Raw genomic sequence first — 19,515 nt, 5'->3', positions numbered from 1 at the left:
CACACTAGAAGTGTTATCACACTGTAAGTGGGGATCAATCACACATATCTTTATACTCAAGTTGTTCTTCTTCTGAATTGTAACGGCGATTAATTTAGATCTGAGATTTAACGCAAATTTTAGAAAGCATATAAACTTTGTTATCATACTCTCATTATTGCATACACTCATTCGTTTTTTTTCCTATGAATGCAATAATAAATTACTAGATTTAAACCCCAACAACAATAAGCCAAATAATATTCAATTTTCACTACCCATCCTTTAGAGAAAAAATTACACATTCGATACTCTCTTTTTTTTTTTTCCACCATTCTCCCCAGCCCCAACTATGTACACTTTGATTTCAATTACACCTAGGATTATTCCCCGGTCCACCATAGTAAAAGTAAGTTCCCCACTCATTACTATACGAACTCTTTATGTCGTAACATCCTGTGTTCTCGGCTAATATCTTGACGTCATGCACCGGTACGAGACTGTTGTCCGAATCCACGACCTCCAAATTCCGGAAGTAACTTGCTTTCCCAAACCCTTCGTCCGGAAAATGACCCGAACCCATTTGAGTCGTCGTGTGCCGGCCTGAAGCACGCGTGTTCACAACCTCACCTCCCCATTCCACGGTGGTCGCATGGTCGGCCAAGTGCGTGAATAGCTCGGCTGGCCAATACCCGACTAGCGTGTTGTCCCCTAATCCCATCCACCAATTCCCCATTTTCGGATCCTGCCATATTTATCATGCTAATATAATTTAAGAAAGTTCATTTGTTCAAAAATATATTTACTTATATCATTGCTAAATATAGTATGAAATGAATGGAGTGACATTCATTTTACTCATGTTCAGATCAAATCCAAGATGTAACATCCACAGTATTAGAGTGAACGCGTACATGCATGCATATTTAAGAAAGAGACAGAGACGAACCTTCCAAATGAGAATTGTGATGTCAAACTGGTTCCCTTTGAAAGTAGAGAGAGGAGAAATGGCTGCTCCAATTGCAATTTTGTTATTTGTTTGGATAAATCCAGAACATAGAAGATTGTAACATCCCGTTGCTTGATATGAATCACTCTTTTAGAATACCAAACAAAAAAAGGAAAATACATTGCTAGTTTAGGATACGCTCAAGGAAAATAAAATGAAAACCCAAAATTATTGCCAAACCAGTTGATCAAAATAAATACCTAATTAACATATATTTACAAAACTTACAACCAAAAATATGTGTAGATATGTGCATCCTATTTCTAGCTTTAGGGCAGAACCAAAAATTTAATGATTTGGAGACTAGTACAGAAATTGGACTGGTGGTTTCATCATCAATCCAATTGATACTCCATAATAAAAAGCTATCAATGCAAAATATTAAATGCTCTACACCAAACGTTATCATGATAACTCTCTTCTACCATTAACTTCGAAATGATCAATACTTACTATTACTACTACTACACATTAAAGGAACCTGTATAAGAATAAATACCACAAGGTTGAAAGCAACCTTCAATTTTTAATCTTTTTGGCATATATTACCTTCGATTTTACCCTATCATAATTTTCATGCACAGTAGTATCACTGATTTTGTAGATGATTAAATTTCTGTTTCAGAAAAAGAAAAAGTATGTTTATACAAAAATGTTAAAGTAATATTGGAAGTTTGCCTTCAAAGCAATATTTGGTAGTTTTGTAAATACAATCTATATACCAAAACTAGACACTGAACTACACATTGGAAAACTACTCCACTGTCACATGAATGTCCTCAAAAGCAAAAACATTAATTAAACTCTTATCTATCTATATCTTCTTCTCTATGAATTATAATCTTAGGTCTAGAATTCTTGAATTTTTTTTTTTTTTTTTATTTCTTGAATTTAAATAACTAACTGAAAGTGATTAGCACCATAATATGTAAAATCAACAAATAGTAACAACAACGTACCGTCCAATAAGTGAACAATCTTGGTCTGTTGTCACCATACAGCTCCGGACTGACCTGACTAGTAGAACAATGACAGCTTTAGATATAATCCTTTCTTATGAAAAAGTAAATTAAACAAGATTTAATGTTATCATGGGAATAAAACACAGTACCTGCCACCCAGCTTCTATACTATTGAGATCAGGACCGACGAAAGATCCAGAGAGAATCCAAATCTGAGAGAGACTAAACTCATTCACTTCTTCTATCTTTGGATCCCAAACATTGATCGTCGCCTTTGCTCCATATATCTCCGACGATGTTTCCGTATACGCTATCGCATGCTATCATTTCCCCCAACCATAAATCATTAACAAATTAGTCTTAATTATTATTATTATTATACTTCGATCATTAACTTCTAAATCATATTCATGATCCCAATATATGCGTATGAAATGGATTACTAATCTTTTAGTAAGATAGTTGTATGTTTCAAGAATTATTATGATAACGAGACCGGATCTTAAAATCCATTGAATGCTTATGTTTTTATATATTTAATTAATGAGACTGACAATGGAAGCTGTTATATGGGTCCATAATTAAATGATTCCATAGACAATTCACATATATAAACATTGATATACGAATAGAGCGTATATATACTATCTATAAGTTCCTCAACGTTTATGTGAATTGTCTATGTAATATTATGTTTTCTCATAGTCCTATTCGTCAACAACCAAGAAGGGCCAAGGGAGAAGAAGAAGAAGAGAGACTATAATCGAGTGTACCTCATGTCCATTAGTGCCGAGGGCATCAGGCTTCTCTGTCCGTCGATCAAGGTGGATGCTCCGTCGCTTTTTGCCAAAGTCAAACAAAGACTTGGCTCTGAGCACATCGTTCATCGTATTGCGTCGTATGGGAACGGTCCCCTTTGGGCACCTCGTGCCGTTCACGTGCCACATTTGCCATGCACCTTCCAATACATTCGCTGCTGCTGCTGCTTCTTCTTCTTTATTAACATCATCTCTTCCCATCATCTTCGGCATTTTCTTCGGTGCTTTCTGCATTCATAAATTTATCATAATCACTTTCTTGATCTCATCGATAAAAAATATTGGCTTTTATCATAATCAAACGACTTATTTTTTGTACTATTATATAGTATTAAGATAAACAATATGCTTATATTTATCAACTGTCACATCCAATTCACCAACATCATTTTTTAAGTCATTCACAGAATTTTTAATTGGTAGTTACCTAAACAAATAGTGCTAAATTATTCAATAAAATTTGAAAACTGTCTATTTGATGGTTAGTAATAAATAAAAGAAAATGTTGCGTGGTCAGCTATATACATATATTACCTGAATCTTGTGATGCTTTAAGAGTGGATGATCCAAACCTGGCTGCTTCTTTTTGGGTACACAATCTATTACATCACCATCTAGACTCTGTAATTTATTGTTTGATAACAACAAAAGTTATATATTTTCACATAATGATGAAATTAATTTAGACAAGTCAAATACAATTAGAAACATATGTACGTATAATATATAACCTGGATGGTGAAGACAGGAGGCTTGTTGATCTTGTTCAAGTGCTTTTGAATCCTCTCTAGTCTCAAGCTACTGACTTGTCTGATTGGTTTAGTGTCGTTAGAGGCAGAGACATGTTTGACCTTCTGGCTCAAAGAGAGACTTACAATAATAACAAGAAAAAGAATTAGGCTTCTCTTGGATGGAAGACGAACAAAAACCTCCATTATATTGATCGATCTTTTAAAGCTTTTTATCAATCTCCTATGTATGTGTATCACATTCAGTGTCCGAAGAACGAGAAAGTGAGAAAAATGGAAACTGAGAGAAGGTCAGACAGATTCTTCTAGAGGTAAGATGAGAGGAGGACCATTTCAAGAAAATGGAAAGAGATTTTAAAGGATTACTATAGCTAGCCCAAAATATATATATAAATGTTAAAGTATGTGTATGTATTTATCTGTGTGTTATAAATGGGGAAGAAGAGAAGTGGGTGAAGGAGATATTATGAAGTGTAAATATGGAAATGGAAGAGAAGAAGCAAAAGCAAAATGAGGTTTTCGAGAAGAAGATCAAATCAAGATTCATCATTGCCCCTGCCTTGGTTTCATTTTCTTTATATATATAAAAAAAGATGGATTTAATTGTTGTCTTATCTTTTCTTATATATATAGAAAAAAGAGAGAAAATATTCATTTTATACATGTGTGTGAGACAGACTAAAAGCAAATATTGATTAATATAAAGCTAAGGGAAATAAATGAAAAAGAAGCAAAGGGAGACTCTACAAATAAATACAATAGAGAGAAAGAGAAGACCTACCCAACTAACTTAACCTTTCTTCCCTTTTATGACACTCCTTCAATGTTTTCATCTGTCACTACTATCTCTTTTCTTTCTAAAATTTTTAATTTGAAAACTTGGGAAAATACATACTATCGAAAAATATAAGAGTATACATACATCCTTCTAGTATTATACTTTGTACATTCGACTCGTGTGAATTGTATATTTCATATTTGTATATATAAACAACGTAACATTCATAACCAAAGTTGTGTTTACCCTTTTTAAAATGAACGAGCTGAGGTTGCTGTGGTTTAGTTTAGTTTGGAGTCAAAAGTAGAAAGTGTTTTGATACATATATGGTTGAGGTCGTTGCCTTTCGTAGTAAAACTGTTTTTGTATGTAGGAGTTCAATATAATATGATGATCAACACATTGCTTATATTACAAAGATCTAGTAATTAATTAAGGTTCTAGCTAGTGGGATATGCACGAGGCAGAGATCAAAACTAGTAACATGATTATACTAATTATGTAATCATTTTGACTGGCTTTTTAGTACTATTTATTTCAGTAAAATTAAACTTTATGGCTGTGTAGTATTCTAGTATCTTTGCTTGAGGGTCTCTCAATCGATCCAGCTTTTCTTTTTTCAAGTTACTATCATCTAAAAAATTTGGTACTGCATCCCACGTGGCGTTCTTTAATTGCGTACTCATACACCACCGATTTTATAAATATCATTATTATTTTTTTGGTATATGCGCCTACTATAAGTACACACACTGTGAATGCGATGGCTGAACCAAATTCAACAAATGAATTATGATCATTACCAACTGAATTCAAACTTATAATCAATTAGTAATCTTTTTGTCATTTTCTAAATTTCATGTTCATTTTTTTTTTGTTCTGTGCTACTTAATACTAATATTTAATCTCGTTGACCAACAACAATACAACTAGTATATGTTATTTAATCCAATGCCCGTTTCTTTCCGAATGAGCAACGTATTAAAATTTTTAGTTTATGTATAAAATCGTTACACAGTTTACATATGTATTTTAATACATAAAAATTTACTTTGTTGTATATATACAGTACGATTGTAACAATTTTTTTGAAATATCGTTCAATATTTTTTTCTGTACATGATTAGCTTTTCCCCTATACAACTTGTCAAAAAATAGCTTTGCTTATATAAACTTTCAGACATTTAAAAGTAAAAAATAACAGACTAAACTATGGTATAGTAATTACATGAATATTGCTTTCTTTTCACTCCGAATACGAATACCACACTCAGATTGAAGTTTATCAAGAAAGCAAGCTACATTATCTCTCTAATAGATACAACTTGAATTAAACTACATTTAAAGGATGAAAGCTTTTAGCTTCATAAAAAGATACGTATAATGCAGTTGTTTCCTCATTTGACTTACTGGCCAAACAAATTATTTCTCAAGAAGATGTTAAGTGTTATAGGTCGATCGTACAAAAATGATATCAAGTGTTATATAATCACAGTGGACCGTTTTATTAAAGTGGTCCATGACTGATCTAGTAAAATTTTATAGGTATATCTCAAATGGGGTCAATCAATATATCTGGTTCGAGTGTGATCAGTTCAAGAATAACGATCAGTTTCAGTATCTAGAAATCAATATGCTGTATTATTATAGACAATAATTTTTATAACTTTTTGTAAAGCTTGTAAAATACATCTTGAACACTTATATAAGTTTTCAAAACCTTAATATATGTAGGGGTTTAAAAGCGTTACACATCTGTGCATACATATTTGTAATCAATGTTCGCGTGGGTGAAAGTGAAACTATATATAAGATATACGTGACTAGTGTACTTTAAATTTTTGTGATACATTATCATAACATTGCATATGAATTTACAGAAAGAAAGGTTGTTGGATTAGATAACATTAAGAATTAAATATGTATCTTCATCCGATGGTCAAGGATAACGAAAACAACAGGTTATTATAAATTTATAATGATGCTCCAATCCCAAGTAAAGATGCGTCTACTTCGTCTGATTTTTAAAACTAGTTGAATGTATACATTAGTGATACTAAATTAAGTAATGCATTATGCATTATGCGATTAGTATGAACCTTCCTTGCTACGACGTAGCCAGATTCAGGTTCTTAACTACCATAACACCCTTTTTTTTACGTATAACTTCAATGATACTACTACTTTTTTTTTTTATGTGACGTCAATTCAAAAATTTTATAGTAAAATATGCATTTTTAGTTTGATACAATATAAACCAGGTCGAGATTTACATATAAAAAGAAACATTAATTAGCAGTTTTAACTTTAAATGAAATGTTAGTATAACATGGCATGAGGGGGGCTTTCAAGCATTAGTAAACTACGGGACAAAATCACATATATTGATTGATGTCTTTGTTCACTTTGGCGTTGTTGACAACGATTACCAACACGATTTGATGTTAGTTCTGCAGTTTTCAATACATAGTGACTATTGACAGCGATCAATTATTTTCGTTTTTCCCTAAATTCTACTTTATTCATGGAAGATACACATTTTTCAAATTTTGGACTATCGGAACCCTCGTCAATTTTGGATTAATAATTATATGTTACTAAAGTGTTTGTACATAAAAAAATTTAGTGTTTTTTTTTTTATCATAAAATTTTGAATAATAATATTTTTATTTTATTGTTTATAGAATTACATGTAATCGGAAAACTGGTCGACGTGGCAAGTCCCGATAATATTTGTATTGATGAACGTGGCAATATATATGACTCGGAATCAGTTTAAGATGGACAACATGATGATGCATTGTTGGAGAGGAGGATATGTTGGATCACTTGGGCCTCGTATCATGAGATCAGAGACCCTCTTTGAGTTCGTACGTATATAATTACTGTCAACCAGGCCCAAACAATATGTTCGAAGACGTACAAAAACACTCTCAATCAAGTGCATTCTCGTGAAAGAGCATGTCTAACTTATTGACAATGCTTCGACTAAACCGATGATATGATATCGATCCATCAAATTAAGGCATCACATATATTCACATCTACTAAAAGATCCAACATCGACAACGTATTCTACATACTAAGCGGACCAAAAAAACAAGTTCCCTTATCGATATATACAAGGAACTTATTGGATTGGCTAATATCAATTGATCCAAAATTCCAAAACAAAACGATTTGTGTTAGCTGATGGTCAAAATGTGGGTTATCGGATTGATGATTTTAAAATATTAGATATCATATTGTTGTTATTCAATCAAAAATTCTTTTTTTCAATAATAATAAAAAGGTCAAAAGAGTTTATTAATAAAGAGAATCCAGGGAACAAAATTTAGTGAAATTACTTTGTGGTGTTGTATCTTATACATGATATGTTTATAAACTAAACTTTTTAAAAGAAAAATTATATAACTCCTTTGAAATTTTGAAACAGAAAATATAGATACGGAGATCCTCTATAATTTAAGGTTTCCAAGAGTCCAAATGAGTTTATTATAACTTTTCCAAGAAGTAGGGGGGGAAAGAAGAATACAAGTGTCGCACTCTCAACGACGTAAGAGTGACACTCATCGCCAGTGCCACCTCTTGCTATCTCACACTTGCTCTTTCTCATGCAACTTTACCTCATTCATCTTTCTCGCTATATACTACTTGTATAATATATAGTTTGAGTTAGGTGCCGAAATAATAAAAACAGTCGATGGCATAAAAAAGATTTCACAAGATATCTTGAATATTCATGTACGTAGGAAGATAGTTTAGTAAATGATTCGTTTCTACGAAAATCTTTATATGTATTCTATATGCTTTTTACATCGTCAACACTTTTTTTGTTTTAAATCTTTCCATTTGACAGCATATTCAACTGGCTAATCTAATCACAATGTTCAGAGTTTAAATCATTATTTGATCGTAAAGAAGTCGAAGAACTTTTTGTATATATATTTTAACTATTTTGTCAATGTAGAGTAAAAAAATAATACATTGCCTACAAAATCCCATGATAGATCATAGAATGTTGATCAGTGTACTTTGACAATTAAAAAAAAAATGTTGATTACTGTGGTTATATATGTGTAATTGTGTACAAGTATATATTAATAAATGTACACTGTGTCATAATACAATCCACGCATAACCAAAATATAGAAGAATAGAATACACTAACTTTTTTCCAATAATAAATAATATAATTGTGACATTTTTGCATTTTTCGCTTTTATAAATAAGTAAAATCAAGGCAAGAAAGTCTTTTCAGAAATGCTTAAAAAATACAATGGTTTATATTGTATCGACAAGAGATATATACGACTGAATACGTGAAAACATAAAAACAGAGGAATTTTATAAGTAGTGGTGTAAAAATAGATACTTCGAGCCGAAGCACCTAATGAATGGTTGAGCCATGTGTTCCGAGGTGTTTGCCAGACCTTCCTCGATCTTAACACGTGGCTTACAAGCTTGACATATTCCATTTTCTCATCTACGTATATACATTTTCAATTATTTTAGACTAAAATGTTACTCCTATCCAAAAACAAACGGTGAAACTTAAAACCTAAGTAAAACCTAGAAACGAAAAACCCCAAGAATCGTGATTTGTCAGAGTATTACCAGGAAAAAGACACATGGATATGACTCGAGCTATTTGGAGAAGATTTAGTAATTTTATCTGGTTTGGTATAGTAAATTTGCTGTGGTTTAAATAGTTTTAAAAAGTTTTCGGATGTTAAAAAGAGATAAAAGTAATAATAAGACATTTTTGTAGAAAAGAGATCATACACATGCATATATAGATCGGATGGATACTTTCTAACAACAACATCTAAAACATATTAACATGTAACATTCATTCGGACCATTACCAAAAAAAAAAAAATGGTCGAGAATTTCAATGTTTATATACTAGTATATATTATATAATGAATTGTAAAAGGTTTAAGTTTCCACTTTTAAGGAGAAGGGCTCAGAGAGAAACACAAACGCGTGAGTCATCATCAAGACAGTGGTCGGGGGTCACTTTCGTGTAGCACAAACATTAAAATCAAATAAACAAAACCTTACCTTAGTGTACATATATACACATACACACGTACAAACTCATATATACATATGCCACGTAAAAATACGCATACTCATGACGTGTCCACGTATTTATATATATACACACGCACTCTATTTTTATTCCACTCTAACGAATTGAACTAAACCAGATTTGAAACTCTCGAAAGGGAACACCATGGAAGAAGAGCAACCTCCGGCCAAGAAACGAAACATGGGTAGATCTAGGAAAGGTTGCATGAAAGGTAAAGGCGGTCCAGAGAACGCCACTTGTACTTTCCGTGGAGTTAGGCAACGTACTTGGGGTAAATGGGTGGCTGAGATCCGTGAGCCTAACCGCGGGACTCGTCTCTGGCTCGGTACGTTTAATACTTCAGTCGAAGCAGCCAAAGCTTACGATGAAGCCGCTAAGAAACTCTACGGACACGAGGCTAAACTCAACTTGTTGCACCCACAACAACAACAACAGCAACAACAGCAACAACAAGTAGTTAATAGGAACTTGTCTTTCTCGGGGCACGGGTCGGGTTCTTGGTCTTATAAGCTCGATACTGTTCGTGGGTTGGACCTTGGTCTCGGCCCGGTAAGTGGGTCACGAAGTTCTTGGTCAGGGAGATCGAGTTTTCTACAAGAAGACGATGATCATCATTATGATCGATGTTTGCCTTCAAGTGATTCGAATCTCTGTTGGTTATTACCTAAACAAAGTGATTCAAAAGGTCAAGAAAGTGTCGATGCAGCGAGTGGCGGTGGTGGCTCTTCATTAACGTTTTCGACCACGTTGAAACCGAGGGTGAATCCGAATTATGGATTATCAAATGGAGCTTGGTCTAGGTTTCTTGTGGGGCAAGAAAAGAAGACGGAGCATGACGTGTCATCATCGTGTGGCTCGTCGGACAATAAGGAGAGTATGTTGGTTCATAGTAGCGGCGTAGAGAGGTTGCATAAGCCGGAGGTGGAAGAGGGAACAGGGTATTTGGAAATGGATGATCTTTTGGAGATTGATGATTTGGGTTTGTTGATTGGCAAAAATGGTGATTTCAAGAATTGGTGTTGTGAGGAGTTTCAACATCCATGGAATTGGTTCTGAGAGTTTTTATTTATTTATTATTATTATTATTTTATCTTAAATATATCTCTTATATTTGATTTAGGATTTGTTAATTTGTTATACTATCAATCGTGGTATCTGCATGTAGTCGTCCTATATGTGTGTAAATAGGTTTGATCATGTTGTGAATTTTTCTTAAACGTTTTGTAAAAAGAAAGAAAAATTAATAGATTTGAAGCAAGTTTCGAGTGATAAACTAAATGTTAATAATCGACGTCTCTCCTACTCAGCCGGATAACAACATTGGCATCTTAACATGTACAACTTGTTGGAGATTTGTAAGCACATTGCTATAATCCGGTTAAGAGGATTTGTGCTTAGTGTTTATTGTCACTCTCAGCGTTCATGTATCAGATTCTTATCTCACTGTTTCATGCAGACCACATATCCTCAAAAGGCAACCATATATTGATATCACAAATCATTATAATCCTTTTTGATCATACAATCTTAAACATTACTCATCAATCTTCATCACTTGAGTCATCATCACCATTCACATCGTCATCGTCATCATCACTAAGGCCATCGCATAAAACATCAGTCAAAGGATCTTCCCTGGCATGTTCACAGCCAGTTTCTTCAACCATAATCAAAGGCAACTTCAGAGGTTGTTCTGGTAACTCCTTGAAGAATGAATTGATTACCATGAAGCGGAAGACCTGTAGTAAATGGCTTTTGTCTCTCTTTATGTCTGCACTTAGGAGCTTCTCAAGCAATGTAGGTTCTCTCGTCATCATGGAAGATTCTTTGGATGAATTTTCGACTTCAGACCTTGTTTTCTTATTAGACCTATCTTTTCTATCATGTCTTCGCTTATTATGTCTATTATTCTGGACTCTTCCCTTTTGCCCATTCTGGTACTGATTTTTTCCACTGTTGTTTCCTCTATCTCCATTAACTTGTTCATCTGTATTGGATAAATAATGTGAAGGCACCTCTGCAACTTCAACACCTAATTCAGCCTGCTTTGCTAAAACTTCCTGGAGTTGCTGCAATACAAAAATAAATCGATATAAGATAAGTTAATGCTAACTGAAGACATATATTATACAAGCCTAATGATATTTGACCTCTTTCAGTGTCACCTAAAACTTCCCAATAGAAAAACCATGAATCTCATGACTTTCATTCCACGTAGTATATGAGCACAGATGCTTTTTTCACCATCATAACTTTTTTCAATATCTAACTAGACAGAGTATTCTGTTAAGCCTTAACTTTAAAACGAAACAAAAACCATAATAAGCTACTGAGACTGCAATTTCATCATCTATAGCTCTGGCCAGCCTTAATGGTGACTTGAGCTTCACGAAGATTACTTATTACCAAACTATAATTTTAGTATTCATATCTTTACACCATAAAGCAGATCAGCTATATCTCCTTTTCACTCCTAAGATATTTAAAGAGAAATTTCTTAAGGTTTACCAGTTGATTCCATATTATATTAATGTGGTGTGTTTACCACGACCATATAAATTACCATATAAGATGTTTAAAAATATAGGGGTGAACATAAATAAAGGGCACCTGGCGACGCAATGTTGCTTCCTCATCAAGGATGCTGTCTGAAGCATTTTTCTTTAATTTCTGCAAATAAGTAACTCAGCATTCAAAATTTTGGCCAAAGGAGTGAATTTCAACAAATCAAAGATGGTGGGAGAGGGAGGGACACTACCTTGAGTTTCGTTGGATAATTCTTACGCCGAGCATCACGCCATTGCTTAATTTCTTTTGGTGTATAGATTAAAGCAAATGATCTTCTCTTGGAGAAAAATAACATCAAAAGAATATTATTAGAGACTGGACCCAATGAATGACATGAGCTTGAAAAAAACAATAACAAAAGATGTGATCCACAAAATAATCCCATCACTGCTTTATGAACGTGAAAATTCAGGAAATCAAAATGGCTTAAGAACCAAAAGAAATCTAATGAGCCAAACAGCGAGGTGCTGTGCTATTGAGACCCGGCACTACCTTTTCTTCTCCTTAGCCATGTCAACAGCATCAGATCCATTGAGGCCAGATTTCATCTTATTATAGTTCCCTGTAAATGAAAGAGAGATCAGAGTAGACAAAATACACCTTTAACATTCTCAAATGTTTCAGAAATTTTGAGGAATGGAATACAGATATATTGGCAATACAAGGATTATACAATAAAACTACCAACTTGAAATATATTAAACGTTTAGAATTAGAAACTCCAAAAGATGTGAAATTTTTTCAATTCTAATGCTAATTTTATATTCCAATACACAAACAACAAACAAGAGGATAGATAGATAGTCAATATCAGATATGTGATTCGATGTAAAAGGAATAACCTTTTCCCCTGTGATCCTTATTGAATCCAGACTTTCTCTTTCCATTATCTGCTTGATGCAACTGAGATCTCTGGAATCTACATCAACTCAGAATACATATAAAACAGATTATAGCAAACAAAAAATTGAAAGGCGAGTAAGCAGTAGGAACATACCCTTGACCAGGGCCTTTGAACTTTTGATGTTTTGAAAATTTATTTCGAAAATCATTCTTGGGACCGAAACCATTGGTGTTATCAACATTTCCTACGGACTGCCCCTGTGAAAGCTCAAGTTAACTAAAAGAACAAAAAGTACTGGAAACAACTTAGACCAGTCTCTCTCTCTTGATAGAGAAAAAAAAAGCAATGTAAACGAAAAGTTTTACCTGTGGTCTAGGCTCTGAGAAACCTGGAGGCCGTAACTGGTGATTTTGATGGGGATTTGGAACCGGAGGATAAGGACGGGGGTTAAAGGAATTAAGCTGTGGCTGAGAAGTGAAAGCAGTAGGTTCGAGAGAAGGCTGGAAGAAATTGGGTTGACCTAAGGGGAGTGAATGACCCATAAGATTATTATTAGCAACTGCAAACTGAAGATTCCCCAAGAGGTTGGGAAGTAACTGGTTGATATGGTTGGGCATAGCAAACTGAAGCTGTTGTTGAGGCATATTGGATAGATTGTTGAAGAACTGAGGATTTATTGGCATATTAGACATTGGAATCGGATTGTTCATGTGACCCATCATTGGATTACTCATCATATGTGGATTCATCATCCTAAATTGATTAGCTTCCATTGGGTTCTGATACCCATTACGTTGGTGGTGATTAGAGTACCCATTGTTCTGCAGATGGCAAAAGCAAACACAGACATATCAATACAAACAAAAAGTTTTGGTTTTTTTTTTTTTTTTGCTGTAAAAAAGAGATTTTTATGGTATGACAGAGAGAGAGAGAGGGATACATGTTGTTGTTGCTGTTGCGGTCGATGAGGACGAGCTTGAGGCTGGAAGGAATTGAACGGAGGTCGCATTACGAAGAATATTGCTCAGCTAGGGTTTATAGGGTTTTAGGATGTAGTTATGAACTCAAATAACTCTTTAGCTTGAGCCTCTGTTCAATAAAAAAATCAAGAAGATGGGTAAGTAAGAAGAAGCAGAAACAGGTCGTAATCAAATCGAGAAGATGAAGAAATTGGATACCTCGTCGGCGTTGAAGCTATGGCGAGTCACGCGACTGTGTGTTTGGGTGAAAGAAGAAAGAAACCTAAATTAAAAACTCTACTGGAGATGGAAGACTCTGTTTCTCTCTATCTCATTCTCTTAATTTAACCGCGAACCAACAAACCGGTACTAACCGGTGATAATGTGTTTTGAAGACGTGGCACTCGGAGTCAGACTAAGAAGATCCACGTGGCTAATTAGTAAGTAGGCTTTTGTAGTGGGCCAATATCTTTGATACTTAAATAGAAGGCCTATTGGTAACCCAATCAAACCCAAATATGGCTAGGAACTAAACTAGGAAGGACAGTTTAATATTGTTTCTTTAGGGAAGCTGTCGTACACAAGCCTCATGTGAGTTCTTGTTGTTGTTATATGAATGAATAAAGGGTTTCATCATTTGTGTCCCAACGCTTACGTTCGTTCCTTCTTGTGAAACTTGAGGTGGATGTATGGATCATATGAAGTTGGCATTAAATAAAGAATATTGTAGCTAGCATTAGAAACGAAACATTCACAAGGAAACACAAAATAATTACAAAATTTAGCTTTTCATGATTCGTAATTTTTGTTTTAAACATATGACAAAAAATTGTATAAGACCAAAGAAAGGATCTTTTTAAGATAAGTGTTAAGAGTATTTAGTGTAAAAAGCAATTGCGGAAAAGGGATGTGAACTTATGGACTACAATAATACATAAATGTACAATATTATCATTCTCTTGGACAATTGGACCACAAGTGCTTTGATCATTCTGATAAATATTGTGTGATATAATCACTTCTTTTTAGAAGCAAGACTATTAAAAAACTACAAAATCGAAGCACTTTTCTTTTGCTGTCATAACACGGGATCGAATACATTTTAATAAACCACATGAAAAAGTGAAAAAACCAACTAAATATGTTCCAGTCTTCGTTCGTTTTTCATTTATATTGTCACTCTTTTTCACAAAGTCACTAAAAACAAAAACGACTTCATGGCGACATATACGAGAAAATCCGAATCGTTGGTTATAGAGTTCATGTCTATGTTCCTAGTATTGGTTATGTCTGGTCCGATAGTTGTCGAGGGACGTGCCTTTTTCGTGTTCGGTGACTCGCTCGTCGACAGTGGCAACAACAACTACCTCGTCACGACAGCACGTGCTGACTCTCTGCCGTATGGAGTCGATTTTCCAACTCGGAGACCAACCGGCCGGTTTTCCAATGGCCTCAACATTCCAGACCTTATCAGTTACGTTTGGTTACTAATCTCACTAACCAGTTTAGAGTTATCTTGATTCAATGTTTTCATGAGTATACATATATTTAGTCACTAATATTTAAGTTATATAAAATAATAATCAATTGGTTAATATTTGCTTAGGTGAGGCAATCGGCAACGAAGAGCCACCGTTACCGTACCTTAATCCAGAGCTTAGGGGACAAAGGCTCCTTAATGGTGCCAATTTCGCCTCTGCTGGCATAGGAATTCTCAACGATACCGGCTTTCAGTTCGTAAGTAATCAAATAAGGTCTGACGTCAGAAAATAACATTTTGTATAATGTTTCTGGTTTATCGATAGGTATGATTTGTGGTATGCAGATAAACATCATAAGAATGTACCAACAGCTCGACTACTTCCAACAATACCAACAACGTGTGAGTCGCTTGATAGGGAGACCGCGAACGCAGCGGCTCGTCAGTCAAGCGCTTGTATTAATCACGGTCGGCGGAAACGATTTCGTTAACAACTATTTCTTGTTTCCATATTCCGTTAGATCCCGCCAATTCACTCTACCCGATTACGTCCGATTCCTGATTTCTGAATACAAAAAACTACTATTGGTAAGTGGTAACGTAACAGCATCTCATAATATAAGATGGTACGGTATGAATATTATTAATTTGGTTCGTTTTTGTATAGCAAAACATATTGAGGCTTTTCCATAATCTTTTTTTTTGGATTGGTATTTGAACTAGCTAGTGGTGCCGAGAACTTTCATCTTCTTGCATGCATGGATTTTAATAAAAACAAATTCATTTTGTATTATTTATTAGAGGTTAAATTCGCTTGGAGTGGGTCGAGTTCTAGTGACAGGAGCCGGACCACTAGGATGTGCACCGGCTGAGCTGGCGAGATCAGGCACGTCAAATGGGAGATGCTCACCTGAGCTACAACAAGCTGCGTCTCAATACGACCTTCAGCTAATCCAAATGATAAATGAACTTAACAGAAAGATTGGGAAAACTGTGTTTATTGCAGCAAACATCAACCAAATGCAAATAGATTTTCTAAGAACTCCACGAAGCTATGGTAAATTAAATCGAGTGTTTCCTTCCCGATTAACTATTTTTGGTCGACGAGACATGGTGATAATGATTTTTTTTTTTTTTTTTTTGTATTTATAGGATTTATAACTTCGAAGGTTGCTTGTTGCGGACAAGGGCCGTACAATGGGCTGGGTTTGTGTACAGTACTATCGAACTTGTGTCCGAACCGTGACTTGTACGTGTTTTGGGACGCGTTTCATCCGACCGAGAAAGCAAACCGCATGATAGTCCGTTATATCTTGACCGGTACCACCAAGTATATGAACCCCATGAACCTTACCTCTGCTCTTGCCTTATGAGTGAAACATCCGATCATTTTAAGCTTAAAACTCGGAATTCGTTTGTTTTGGTTTAAGTTTACTTGATTTGCAATATGTATCATGTATGAATTTGACTATCGAGTACAAGATCATGCAATTACTCAGTCTGAATTTAACTTGTTTCCTTATTTGTAGTTTTTAGATGGAAAAACTAGTTTTTGATTTGATTTGCTTATAGAGTATTTTGTTTAAAGTTTGATGAAGTTCCTAAACAATCAAATTACTTTAAAAAAATAAAAAAGTAGGACTCTCTGCAAAAACAAAAACTTCATTTTCTTTTGTACAATCTCCATCCATGGAAAATACAAGATTAATTATACGAAAGAAAAAATAATTAAACGCAATATAATCCCATACACATTCATAAAGGTTTCACTATCACATACATTATATTTTCAAAATTTTAAATATGTACTTAAACTCTTCGTTGGGAGGGTTGTACGTACTTGTACATGTACATAGTATATGCAGTTTATTAGATCTAGTTTTTTTTTTTTTTTTTTTTGTCTTAGAAAAAATAGATAACCTTTAAACCTCGTACAAATCTGTTTTATTAAAAATGAAGAACAAAGACTATAATTTTGTTTTAAACTAGTTTTTAACCCGCCGTACACCGCGGGACGATTGTTTTGACTAAAAAATATATATATTTAAGTCATATTTGTTAATTTTTATTACCTTTTTAGTGTTTAAGTTTGTGTACTGTATTTTTGATTGTTATTTCTATTACTTATCTCGCGGGATATCTTTTTGTAACTCGCGGGACTAAAAAATTATGTTTAAGTTATATTTGTTATTTTTTTTGTTTTGTTAACCCGTAAGATAACCCGTAAGAAAAACATAAAACTCAAACCCGTTAAATCATATTTATGTAAAATATAAACTTTGAATGTTTTATAGATTTCGAGAGAGATTTTAGTTTTTGTTTTCCAAAAACTCATTCATTTTCGGTGCCATTGCTGGAGTGATGGGCACATGCTTCTCAGTACTGATTCGTATGGAAATCGCCGTTTTCATTTTCTGGAGAATTTCTACCACTGAATTTTGTTGGAATTTCTCCCACTGAATTCCAACTCGAGGTAAAACAGGAATAGGAATCCAGGCATTTTGGATTCCCTAAAATTTAGCATAACTTTTTTTTTTTGTAATCTTCCATTCAAGATTTTGGATTTTTAAGTTTCATATTAGTCATATTTATAATGATTCCGAACCACTGTCTAAATTTTTCTACCCGATGTGGGACGTTATACATATATGTTTTTTTTCTTTTATTGATTGAGTAATATATGTCCGTTTTCAAAAATTCAAATTGCTAAATATGCAAAAAAAAAATTGTATTTTTATTACACTTATGCTTTATGTAATAATGTAAATTTAAAACAAATAAGATCATATAAAGATATTGGAGAGATATTCAATTTATTAGGGAGACATTTTAGGAAATTTTGTTAAATGTAATATAAAATTAGTTTCTAATTTTGCGATTTTGGTGTAATTTAATTACAAATTTTATTTTAAAAGTTTGTTATTTATTTAAATGGCAAGGATTTATTATGCAAATAATACAAAATAAAAGGTTATTTTCCAAAAGGTACTTCAAAAATGTTAATATAGATTTAGTAAAAAAGCTTACAGTCCAACCAATCACACATTAAATGTAGACCTAAATCAATTAGGTCATATATGCATGTGCTTAAATCATATATTTCTTTAACATATATGCGTACCTATACAGAGTATCATTTATTTATGTATGTTTACCATATAAAATAAAAGTGATTTTAAATAGGGGGAATTTCAAAAATACCCTTTTTCCAATACCACTTTTTAAAAATACCCCTCTTTCTAGATTTATCAAAAAGTCACTATAAATTTTGAAATTTATCAAAAACATATGTGTAAACTTATATTTATAGACACAAATTATCTTTATATGTGTGTAAATTTATATATGTATTTCATAAATACCGTATAAATACATTTTAAAAACCTTTTAAAAACCATTTAAAAACCTTATAAAAAATGTGTAAACCTTTTAAAAACCTTATAAAAACATTATAAATGCCGTTTAGAACCTTTTAAAACCTTATAAATATTTGGATTTAGTCTTCTAGTAGTAATGATGACCTCGATGTACCTTAGTAACCATATAAAAGTTTATAATTTTTCATATTTGAAAAGGGGTATTTTTGAAAATGGATAGAAAAGAGGGGTATTTTTAAAAAGGGGTACACCAAAAGGGGTATTTCTCAAAAATTCTCTTTTAAATATGATAATAATCTGTTTACATTTAGTATCTCGTGTACGGACATATTAATGAAGGAGCGCAATGCCAATTTTGCATTAAAATTTGATAAATCACAAAATTATTTTAAAAAACGACAAACTCTAAAAAAATCTATGAAATTTTCATAAATTTATATTAACAAAAAAGTCTAAAGCCTAAATTATAAAATCCAGTCCAAAATTAAAAAGAGTCTTTAAATAAAAATTGACTTAAATATGACAATATTTATTTATATATTTATTATCTCGTGTACGGACATATCAATGAAGGAGCGTATCTGACAAACACAATTGTTCTTAAAAACGACAAACTCTTTTTTAAAAATATGACAATTATATTAATAAAATAATCTAAAACCTAATTCACAAAATCTAGTCTAAAACCTAAATCTTCAATTCTACTCCAAATCTTCAACTTTAAAACTGTAATTATTTTTAATATATTTCCAAAGTAAAGATATTAGTTTTACAAAACTCTTTAAAACCTTGCCAAAGTTAATAAAGCTGTAAAGGAAAAGACAAATTACCAAAAGTGGCCTTCCCGAAAGGCTCGAACCTTCTGTTTAAATAAGAGGTATAAGGCCTATTCCA

At 33.2% G+C, this 19,515-nt stretch overlaps 4 protein-coding genes across 5 annotated transcripts; 2 read left to right on the top strand and 2 right to left on the bottom strand.

Annotated features, from left to right (window-relative positions):
* Positions 1-131: 131 nt before the first annotated feature.
* Positions 132-4,076, bottom strand: LOC17884504. The gene is made up of 7 exons (XM_006287716.2): positions 3,500-4,076; positions 3,303-3,389; positions 2,724-2,996; positions 2,100-2,270; positions 1,948-2,001; positions 929-1,075; positions 132-724 (listed from the first exon to the last, which is right to left on the bottom strand). Exons 1-7 carry the CDS (start codon positions 3,701-3,703, stop codon positions 347-349), a joined length of 1,314 nt encoding a protein of 437 aa, XP_006287778.1. The 5' UTR covers positions 3,704-4,076; the 3' UTR covers positions 132-346.
* A 5,461-nt stretch (positions 4,077-9,537) lies between these two features.
* LOC17882029 (dehydration-responsive element-binding protein 2G) lies at positions 9,538-10,449 on the top strand. The gene has a single exon (XM_006288979.1). It carries the CDS (start codon positions 9,538-9,540, stop codon positions 10,447-10,449), a length of 912 nt encoding a protein of 303 aa, XP_006289041.1.
* A 264-nt stretch (positions 10,450-10,713) lies between these two features.
* On the bottom strand, positions 10,714-14,065 carry LOC17882946 (GATA zinc finger domain-containing protein 14). Of its 2 annotated transcripts, none has more exons than XM_023780688.1 (9): positions 13,984-14,065; positions 13,746-13,894; positions 13,171-13,626; positions 12,959-13,062; positions 12,804-12,880; positions 12,454-12,523; positions 12,152-12,233; positions 12,004-12,063; positions 10,714-11,462 (listed from the first exon to the last, which is right to left on the bottom strand). In XM_023780688.1, the coding sequence occupies exons 2-9, from the start codon at positions 13,812-13,814 to the stop codon at positions 10,935-10,937; spliced, it is 1,446 nt and encodes a 481-aa protein (XP_023636456.1). In that variant the 5' UTR covers positions 13,815-13,894; positions 13,984-14,065; the 3' UTR covers positions 10,714-10,934. The 2 variants fall into 2 exon arrangements, with proteins under 2 accessions (XP_023636456.1, XP_023636457.1); XM_023780689.1 differs by having other exon boundaries at positions 12,959-13,056.
* Positions 14,066-14,981: 916 nt separating this feature from the next.
* LOC17884129 (GDSL esterase/lipase At5g18430) lies at positions 14,982-16,756 on the top strand. Its single transcript, XM_006287921.2, has 5 exons — positions 14,982-15,237; positions 15,371-15,501; positions 15,590-15,832; positions 16,046-16,301; positions 16,397-16,756. Exons 1-5 carry the CDS (start codon positions 14,982-14,984, stop codon positions 16,615-16,617), a joined length of 1,107 nt encoding a protein of 368 aa, XP_006287983.1. The 3' UTR covers positions 16,618-16,756.
* Positions 16,757-19,515: the final 2,759 nt, after the last annotated feature.

This window comes from Capsella rubella, unplaced genomic scaffold, assembly GCF_000375325.1.
Source record: "Capsella rubella cultivar Monte Gargano unplaced genomic scaffold, Caprub1_0 scaffold_6, whole genome shotgun sequence".
Lineage (NCBI taxonomy): Eukaryota > Viridiplantae > Streptophyta > Magnoliopsida > Brassicales > Brassicaceae > Capsella > Capsella rubella.
Note: the sequence above shows the minus strand (reverse complement) of the source record. Positions and strands in the feature narration are given on the sequence as shown.